The sequence below is a fragment of the Primulina huaijiensis genome, chromosome 11 (assembly GCF_012295235.1).
Source record: "Primulina huaijiensis isolate GDHJ02 chromosome 11, ASM1229523v2, whole genome shotgun sequence".
Lineage (NCBI taxonomy): Eukaryota > Viridiplantae > Streptophyta > Magnoliopsida > Lamiales > Gesneriaceae > Primulina > Primulina huaijiensis.
This window is the reverse complement of record NC_133316.1, coordinates 13,230,850-13,241,694: the sequence shown is the minus strand read 5'-3', so window position 1 is coordinate 13,241,694 and position 10,845 is coordinate 13,230,850. Positions and strand designations below refer to the sequence as shown.

The following is a 10,845-nucleotide window of genomic DNA, read 5'->3' as shown; positions in this document are numbered from 1 at the left end:
ATTTAATCTTAAATAAATAGAATTCAAATCTAGCCTCAACATAGTGTCACTTGGCTGGTTCTACTCCAAGAATTAAGAACATCTTGGACATGTGATGAAATGTCCATCCGCTACTTGACAATTCCCATCCATTTTGTGCATGAGTAGTTAGTGGAATTTTTTTAGTCGATTTAAAAAATATTTAATTCGTATTTGAAATTATCAAATTTAAGTCAAACTCAATTACATTCAATTTTTTCAGCCAAATTTAAGTTCGATATTTTATTCGATAGCTCACAAGCTCTAATATTTATTAATTATTAATATATAATATACTGTATTAAAAAAATATATTTCGAAACTTTTGATTTTTTTCAAGCAATAGTTTGAATAGTTGCAAATACATTTAAATCTTACAAGTCTAACTCAAACTCGAGCTCTAATTCAAAAAAAAAATTTCACTATTCGAGCTAACTTCAAGTTAAAATATATCTAATTTGAAAGTCAGGCATTTGAGTGCAAGTTACGTCAATTATCAAGGACTATGTGCAATGTCTCAATCAAGATTCTAGTAATTTTTGGCCATTTAACATTGCATGGCCAAAGCATGATTTGATATTGCTATAAAAACATGTAATTATAAAGTAACATATAATATTTAAATTTGAAAGAGAGAAAAAAAGAAGAAGAGAGAATGATTTGGGCTTGTGATTAGTTTGATCATCATTATGTAATCACGAGCAAACCACGAGTTCGAGGAATCTGTGTATTACAATTTACAATGGGAAGCAAAAACTTTAGAAGATTATTTAAACAAGGCATAATTACATTTATATGTCCTGAATTTTGTCGTTATTTAAAAAAAAAACTATATTTAAATATTACATTTATCTTCTTGAGGTTTGTAAAAAATAAAAAATTAATCCAATAATTTTTAAAATTACTAATGCCACAGGAAAAAAGTATATTAATGTTTTTATTGCATTTAATTTACTTTATTGATATTAGATAATATTTTTCTGGGTAATTTTATTCAGAGGAGAATAAAAATCATGTAGACCAAAAAAATTATTGATATATGCTTTTAGGTATCAATTTAGAATCACTAGAGTCATAAATAATCCCTTGATTTTTGGGATAAGATTTTGAGCCATTATAAATTTCCATAATTTACACTATTATATGATGGATTGTGATGCATTCATATGCCTTAAATTTTAATTTTAAGTGTATTAATTTTTTTATATTGATTATGATATATATTTAAAATATTATTTTTACATTTTAATTTTATTATACACTACTTTTCGATCAAAAAATCGATCAGTTTATTTAATTAGACAAGGGTAGAACAAAAAAATCCAGATTTGGTGACCAAGAATGCCACTTATCCTTAATAAATAGGAAAATTATAGAGATTGACTTCTCCATGAAATGTTATTTTTTTTTTACATGACCTCCAACGTATAAATTATTAAATGTTATAAAAAAAAAATTGGCATACTAAAATGTGATATTAAATGTTATAAAAAAAATTGGCATACTAATAAAATAAGGGAACAATCAACGTGGCAAGTTGGGTGCTTGTTTTGAGATAACGAGCACAGCGGAGAGAAGATGAAGATCTCATCCAGCTCTGATTCGCACGTGTGGGTCCCATCGATATCTAAAGCGGCTACTGGTCGACTGCCACGTGTCCCCATGTCCTTATCGCCCACGCATTGGAAAACAGCAACTGCAGTCACTGGCGCTTGTCTGTTTTTGTTAGTGAATGTCGTGATAATGAAATAATAGGCTTAAAAAAACACTCAGATTTCATTTTATGATTCTTGAATAAGTGCAGAACAAAAACAAGAATCTTTGGGGGTGAGTTTTCTTAGGTGGGTTTCGTTTTTCATCCCCAAAGATTCTTCCTTTCCTAAGTTTACAATAAGATCGGCTAAATCTTGGACAAACTTTTCTTGTTTGTTCTTGGTGATTTAGGGATATAGGTTTGTCGGTTTGTTTGTTATTAGTTTTCACTTTTCTTCTGTCTGTAGCTATTTCAGTACTCTTTTAATTTCTATGTTGAGAAGGATGATTGCTAGTGGTTTGTTCTCTGGAGTTTGATAGGTGTTGCTACATGATATCGTTTCGTTTCTTTACTTCTCCTTTCTTACTGTTAATGGTAATTTTGGTGTTTCCTTTTTCTAGATAGAAATTGAGGTATGGACATTTCTTGCCTTGCTGAATGGAACACTGACTTTGAAGTTGAGCTACCTATACTGCCGTCCCGGAGAAGACAGTTGGGGTAAGCGTAGGCTCAAACAACTGAATTTTCAGCAGAAAACGTGGGAAATTGAATTTAAAGTCTTGCTGTATATTGTATGGTGTAATTTTTGGGTTTCATTTCAGTTGGGGGAATTTTTTGATGGATGTTTTTATTACAGTGTGGATAATGAGCTAGTGGAGCTGTTATGGCAAAATGGAGAGGTAGTGTTGCAGAGCCAAACTCATAGAAAATCAAGCAACGATTCCAATAAGTCTAAGAAAGTTCACAAGCATGACGATACCAAGAGTCGATTTGTCATGACTTCGACTAATTTGATTCAAGATGAAGAGGCAATTTCATGGATTCATAGCCCAATAGATGAATCTTTTGAGGAGTTGTGTTCTGATTTTCTATCTGAGATTCCATCATCTAATCCTGTCTTTGAAGGTGAAAACTTTTTCAAATTTCCAAGTTCACAGCAGCATGAGTTTGGTCCAATTTCATTGCCACCTCCAGTCTTTGAAATCTTGAACTCAAACCACCAAGATCAAATCCTGACAGGTGATAGAAAATACAGTAATCTTGATTTGCCTGTCAAAAGAAAGGAATTTGTTCATATGGTACTGGGTGATGTTCACGAGTTGTCCGTTATGACGACAGGGTCGAGCCACTGTGGCAGCAATCAAGTTGCATCTAGCTGTGGGATTTGTAGCAGAACTTTGTCCGATAAGGTGGATGATGCAAATCATGTTAAAAAATTAAGTCCTGTGAGCGATGAATGCGCGGAAATAGAGACGCTCGAACAAGCTCTTACGTCTTGCTCGAGAGGATCAGGTAGTAGCTTCTGGAAAACTACCAATCAGAGTAATGAAATCAATTGCCACAAAAGGAAGAGTAGGGATGCAGAGCTATCCGATTGCTTGAGCGATGTATGCTCACTTTTAAGCCTTCAAATAGCTCGTTGTTTAGTATTGTCTTCTTTTTCCTTTTCTAAATTACAGCAATCTTGTAGGCTACTGAATTGGAGTCGGGTTCACGAAACAAGTCATCTAAGAAATGTGGAACTGCTCGTAGAAGCCGTGTAGCTGAAGTGCATAACTTATCTGAGAGGGTTTGAATTCTTGGATCTCAAGCATACATTCATTTAGATGTTTTGTATCAAATTTTTTGTGAAATTCTCTGTGTTTTTTGTGCAGAGACGGAGGGACAGAATCAATGAGAAGATGAGGGTTTTGCAGGAGCTGATCCCTCATTCTCACAAGGTAAAAATGTCAGCACACACACGAATTTTCTACATTCAACGAGCTAAATCCATTCATGTTTTAAATTTTATTTTCTCTCGTACAGTCGGATAAAGCATCGATGTTAGATGAGGTTATTGAGTACATGAAGTCTCTTCAATCACAAATTCAGGTATACTTTACTTTAATGAACTGACTGGCTGAAAGTGTGCACCTTGGGACTCAGAATATATGCTTGTGTTTCATCACATGTTCTCAGTTTATGTGGATGGGAAGTCAAATGGCACAAATGGTAATACCAGGCATTCAAAACTACATGTACCGGGCAGGAATGGGAATCAGCCCAGCTGCCACGATTCCTCAAATTCACAATCTCATGCGTTTCTCGAGGCTGCCACAAATCTATCAAGCCAGGACGGTAGCTCCCATGGCAAATCAAACTGCGGTTGGCCCGATACCTCTTCTTAAACCTGTTAGTTATCCTAATCAAACGCAAAATCCTGGTTTCCATGAGCAATATGCGAACTACAGTAGCCTCTATCCGATGCAGAATACATCTCAGGTCTGTTCCTTAGGCACACCCTCTCAACAGAGTGAAGCTTATGGTGCTTCTGTTATGTAATAAGAGGCTTAAAAATGCAAGAACGCCGCGTGAAAACCTTGTGGCAATTTTGTTTCACAACAATCAAAACTTGATATCTTGGGGTTGTCATCTAAAACAACTGTGGTTTTTTTATTCAATAACAAGTAATCGATCTTAATAATTGGTATTAAATTTGGAGTCATGTATATCATCCTCTGAAATGCAAGTTGGAACAACTAATGAAATTGATTTGTTGGATAGCAAGAATTCACGCTATTGTCTTGTGTGGCTGACTGTGTGGCAAAATTATCAAACTATGACCTCTAAACTACCGGGTATATAAAGTTGCCGAGAGCAATAACGTACAAAACGTTTTTTGGATGTCAAATGATTTAATAATATTCATAGAACGTCTACAATATTTTACATTTGTGTTATAAACTCTGGACATCAAACTATTTCGGATTTTAAGCAGAGATAGTCATTCTTGTATTTTCTTACGAACTTTATTCAATCTCTTAATCAGGTCCACAATCAGAAGTTATGTTTCTCGTGTAGACTGCATTAAAAATCTATATGAATTTATGTCGATATTGAATCGCCGGACTTTCAGAAATCCGATGAGCGGCGGTGCATGAGGTCGAAATTTTTTTCTCTAAAGGCCGAAAATTTATGCGAAAGAGAGAGAATTGTTTTTGTGTAAAATTTATCTAATACAACTCTTAATGAAATATTTATAAACTTTGATTCCTAATCAAATCGAGAATCCTACTTTAATCGGGACATTGTTATTTCATTATTTAAAATTTCTCATATATGTATTTTTACTCTTGAAAATAACATGCTTAATTAAATCATTATTGTTATGAAAAAGTAAAAATTTACGGTAAAAAAGTAAAAATCTCAAACTCTCAAAATTATCAAACTACACACTTTATAATATTTTTTCCTTTCAACTCAATTGTGAATTTCTTCACAAATGGTGAAGCTATTTATAGAATTTTTTTGGTAATAATCCAAAAAATAAAATACATAATTACATACATCATCACACACAAATTTCTAATTTTTACAACTCTTATTTTCAATATTCAAATATTCAACTATTACTTTTTCAATATTCAAATCTTTTATTTTCAACACTCCCCCTTGTGATGATGATCATGATACGATGATTTCTTCATTACGTGTTTTTGTACTGCCTCGTTAAAAACCTTACTAGGAAAAACTCATTGGGATAAAAATCATAGTAAAGGAAAAAGAGTGCAGTCACGTAAACTCGCTCTCATGTTGACATGAGTCAATTTTTCACAAATTTCGTATATTGCGCATCCCAATATTATATATGTGCTTTCTGAATATTGTCGTAGGAAGTCTCTTTTTGAAGAGATCTGATGAGTTTTTTACTTGGTTGAATGTGACGAACATCAATATATTTATTCTTCTCAAGCTCCTTGGTGAATGCGAAGAACTTAGGAGGAATATGTTTAGTTCTGTCGCTTTTTATGTATCCTTCTTTCATTTGAGCAACACATGGAGCATTATCTTCATATAGTATCACAGGCTTCTCATCGAATGATAATCCGCATGAGATTTGAATATGTTGGGTCATTGATTTTAACCACACACATTCACAGTTCGCTTCATGTAGTGCAATAATCTCGGCATGATTTGATGAAGTTGTTACGAGCGTTTGTTTCTGTGAACGCCAAGAAATTGCAGTGCCTCCACGAGTAAATACATATCCAGTTTGGGAACGTGCCTTGTGTGGATCAGATAAGTATCCAGCATCGGAATAACCAATTATACTTGGATTCACATCTTTTGAATACAAAAGTCCCAAGTCTGTCGTTCCTCGTAGATAACGGAATATATGTTTAATTCAGTTCCAGTGTCTCTTTGTTGGATATGTGCTAAATCTTGCCAATAAATTTACGGCAAAAGATATATCAGGCCTTGTATAATTTGTAAGATACATAAGGGCACCGATAGCACTTAGATATAGTACTTCTGGACCAAGAATATTTTCATCATCTTCACATGGACGGAATGGATCATTTTCTATGTTTAATGATCTAACAACCATTGGTGTACTTAAAGGATTTGATTTATCCATATTAAAACGTTTAAGGATCTTTTCTGTATAATTTGTCTGGTGAACAAATATTCCACATTCTTTTTGTTCAATTTGTAAATCCAGACAATACTTTGTTTTTCCAAGATCCTTCATTTCAAATTCTTCCTTCAAGTATGACACAACTTCTTGAATTTCCTTATTTGTTCCAATAATGTTTAAATCATCAACATATACAGCAATGATTACGCATCCGGATGTTGTTTTCTTAATGAAAACATAATGGCATATTGAATTATTTATATATCCCTTTTTCATCAAGTGATCACTTAGTCGATTATACCACATTCGACCAGATTGCTTTAACCCGTATAATGATCTTTGTAATTTCACAGAATAACATTCTCTAGGTTTTGAACTTTGTGATTCAGGCATCTTAAATCCTTCGGAGATTTTCATATATATATTACTATCAAGTGATCTATATAAGTAAGCTGTAATAACATCCATAATACGCATTTCTAAATTTTCAGATACCGTCAAGCTAGTCAAATACCAAAACTTAATTGCATCCATCACGGGAGAATACGTTTCTTCATAATCAATTTCAGGCCTTTGAGAAAAACCTTGTGCAACAAGTCGAGCTTTATATCTTACTATTTCATTTTTCTCATTTCGCTTTCGAATAAAAACCCATTTGTAACCAACAGGTTTTACACCTTCAGGTGCAAGGACTATAGGTACAAAAACATTACGTTTATTTAGCGAATCCAATTCAACCTGGATGGCATCTTTTCATTTTATCCAATCCTGCCGATTTTTACATTCACCAAAAGATTTTGGTTCATGATCTTCATTATTATTTATGATGTCTAATGCCACATTATAAGAAAATATATCATCAATTTCTTCTATATCTTTTCGGTTCCATATTTTTCCAGTATTAATATAATTGTTAGAGATTTCACGATTCTCGTCAATTTGTGGTTCTGTCAGAATATTTTCATCATCATGTGTTTCTTCAGGAACATCATTCTTTATTATGTGATCATCATGTGTTTCTTCAAGAACATCATTCTTTATTTTGTGATCATCGGGTTTCTCTATGAATTTTCTTTTCCGAGGATTTTTATCCTTGGAACCGACTGGCCTTCCACGCTTCAGGCGTTTAATGACATAATGAGTATCTTCAATTTGTTTCTTCGGGATTTCAATTCGAGCAGGGGTATTTGTAGCATGTATATATGATTTAGTTATCCCTTTTGTGTCTGCAAATGCATCTAGTATTTGATTTGCTGTTCTTTGCAAGTGCACAATTTGCTGTACATCTTTTTCATATTGTTTTGTTCTTGGATCCAGATGTAACAATGATGATACATACCATATAATTTCTTTTTCGGTATGTTTCTGTTCTCCCCATAACATTGGGAAGATTTCCAGTTCCGCTCGCGCTCGAGCGGTGGAAGAATACCGCTCGAGCGCGAGCGGCGCTGGAAGCCGCTCCCCCCATCTCCCCTCCCATTCCCATCTCTCCACCTTATTTCCCCTCCCCACCTTATCTACACACAATTTCCCCTTCCCTTTTTCTCTCAAATCCCTAAATCAAAATACCCTTTTCTCAAATCCCTTTATCTATAATCTCTCAAAAAAAATTCCCCTTCCCCTTCTATCATTTACCACCTGCAGTTCCTGTCACCATGGCTCCTAAGAAGTCGAAAGGTAATCCTAGTTCTTCCTCTTCTTCTTCATTTGATAGAAGTAGATTTGTGAATGAGGCGGCTAGGGCTCGGTATGAACATGCAAAAATTCATAGAAACCCGATTACCGAGCAGGGATTTCGTAGGCAAATGGAGGATCGATACGTAGGGCCTCTAGTGGGGTTGGAGAGGCGGGGATGGGTAAAATTTGGGGCTCAACCTAATGCGGCGGCGGTCTCAGTGGTGTGAGAATTTTATGTAAATGCGGGGGAGAGGACGGATGACAAGGCCTTTGTTCGGGGTAGACTTGTGTCGTATGATTCGGGTACTATCAATGCATTATTAGAAACGCCCGAGGTCGATGATTCCGCCTTCCAGGATTTGGTTGCTGCCCCGGATTACTCTATGATAATCGACAAACTCTGTCATCTTGGGGCGATCTAGAAACCAGTAGGAGGGTCACCTAGTTGTTTTGATGAGAATATTTGATTGCAGATATTGCCCTTTGGTATTTGTTTCTGGCAAGGGATAATGATGCCGGTCTCGCACAACAGTGAAGTACAAAAAGAGCGGGCCGTGGTGCTATATGCGTTAGATGAGGGTTACAACATCAATGTGAGAAAGCTCATCAATTCTCAGATCATGATGAGCGTGAATAATCACACATCGGGCTTTTCTTTCCCACCATCATATCAGAGTTGTGTGTGAGATTAGGGGTTGTGTTCCGTGATGATGAGGAGTGGTTGTAACCAATGAAGCCCATTTGTGCAGATGAATTTCAACGGAAGTACACGAAACGATAGTTAGACTTCCCCACTCATGAGGGAGATACAGGTGGATCGAGCACTGCCGCCCCGCGTCGCCCACAGCCCCGCAGGCGGTCCCAAAACGACAAAGTAGATGAGACTCTTGCCTTCATGGGTCATCAAGAACAAGTTAACTTGAACCACAATGAACATTTTGCCTATGTTGAGTACATGATGCAGACAATGCTAATCCACAGGGGTGTTGACCCAGGGACCATCCCTCCACCTCCGTCGTTCATTCCTCCGTTCCATTTTCATTATGACTATCAGCAGCAAGGGGATGCATCGGGAGTGCCACCACCAGAGAATGACGAGAATGAGCCGTGATCAACGATTCCTTATTCAAGTTGAGTGAGGTATGTTATCACATGCTTTTATTTGTTTATTAATATACAATTCAGACAGTGCATGTGCTAAAGTTTGGGGTTCTTTAATTGTAATTTATTTTATTTTCGCAGGTGATCACGAACTGAAGAATGCCAAATTTGATAACATAGACGTCAACTATGTTTTTTTCATTTTATCTGTCAGTCGTGTACTTTCTTGTGTTCAGACGTGTAAATGTTAAAACATTCTTGTGGACGTGTTTGTTTAATTGTGTTTCTTTTTTTTAGTCGTCACTTATGATTTTTTTAATCTTATATTCCGTTTATCTTTCGCTTATTATCAATATATTGTAGAAATGATACAATTTATACAATGCAAAAGATACTATAATAGAATCGATATAGTTACAATTAAGTTGAAGAATCATCGTCATAATTATAATGATACAAATGGCTATCGGTCCCACAATCAGGTGGATTGCGTCTTCTCGTCCCTATACGCAATCCTACATGTTCAGGATTTTCCTCATTTGAGTAACCTGCAAAAGTGATATGTGAAATAAAATTCCTCTGTGGCCGAGTGTCATGCACAAGATGCTGAGGACCAACATTAAGCATATTCGTAAAACTTTGTGTGTTCGACCAATACGGAGTCTGAAAATCCGGCTGACCAAACGAACGAAAGTCAACAACCCCTGAATCACTGAAAAAACCAGGTTGAGTAGTTGAGGTTCCTGCAACATTCAATTCGGTTGACGGAATAATATTACATGTTCCTGCAAACCCAGTTGGTTGCGTAACCATGTCACCTCCCCACCCGAGTGATGACTGATGTGAAAATGGAGAAGGCGTACTGAAATTTTGTTGGACATTAAATTGTCCGACAAAAGTATTGTAAGGATATGGTTGAAAACCAACGACAAAAACAGCAGGTGATATGGTGCGCACAGTTATTCGATTATACCATTGGAAGTAGTCTTCGTCAGTTTGCATCGATAGCCCGTGTCGCACCCCTTTAGCAATATATCTCAGCCTATTATTCCACAACTCAATTGAATTTCCATGATAATCTCTCAAATCGTTGTTTTGATGTCCTATTCTGGTAATATTATGCATACCATCATTGTCGACGGCAGACCTTGGAATTGATTGTCGTCTTCTAAATTGTCGCATCACCCGATTAGGATGGTGCATCTCCACAATGTCAAAGCATATAAGACGACAAACACATCGTCATATTTTGTTGTCGTATGAATCTATAATCGTCTTCACATCTATGTCATTCTTCTGATAAACGACCCAATTAAACTGTAAAAATTAAAATGTTCAAATTATAAATTCATCTACTCAAAACAAAATCATCTTCATTTAATCACTATTAAATATTAAAATTAAATAATACCTCGTTAATATTCATACGATCTATAGAATCCCTTATAATTTTTACAGCATGTGTTGGCGAATGTGTGTAACTAAATTCAATTTTCCACCTACAATTTAAAAAAAAAATTACATATCAAAAATTTATACGAGATATATATGAAATTACCACAATAATTTTTAAATATTACCGTGCACCATACGGAGAAACTGGAATAATAGCATCTGGATCAGCGGGAGGTACACCTAATGTTAACCCACCTCGGTCGGGGTTAACATATTTAATCCTGCTACAGGCCCATGTCTCCTTACAATAATAAAAATAGTTCAACAAAATTACCAAAGAACTTGTGTTAAATAATCACATTACATTAACGATACCTGCAGGATATATAAAGGTACAGCCATTGATGTCTTCTCTATACGTGACGCGTTACACAACTCACGGTATAGAAATGCTAAAACTGCACTACCCCAACTATAAGAATTCACGTTATCAATATCCCGT

The 10,845-nt window shown here is 35.5% G+C and overlaps 1 protein-coding gene across 6 annotated transcripts; it reads left to right on the top strand.

The window, feature by feature from the left end:
• The first annotated feature begins 1,700 nt into the window (after positions 1-1,700).
• Positions 1,701-4,246, top strand: LOC140988938 (transcription factor PHYTOCHROME INTERACTING FACTOR-LIKE 13-like). Of its 6 annotated transcripts, XM_073458047.1 has the most exons (8): positions 1,753-1,970; positions 2,177-2,269; positions 2,409-2,791; positions 2,891-3,159; positions 3,243-3,341; positions 3,427-3,492; positions 3,578-3,643; positions 3,731-4,246. In XM_073458047.1, exons 2-8 carry the CDS (start codon positions 2,187-2,189, stop codon positions 4,091-4,093), a joined length of 1,329 nt encoding a protein of 442 aa, XP_073314148.1. In that variant the 5' UTR covers positions 1,753-1,970; positions 2,177-2,186; the 3' UTR covers positions 4,094-4,246. The 6 variants fall into 6 exon arrangements, with proteins under 6 accessions (XP_073314146.1, XP_073314147.1, XP_073314144.1 ...); XM_073458045.1 differs by having other exon boundaries at positions 1,701-1,845; positions 2,409-3,159; XM_073458046.1 differs by having other exon boundaries at positions 1,742-1,859; positions 2,409-3,159.
• The last annotated feature ends 6,599 nt before the right edge of the window (positions 4,247-10,845 follow it).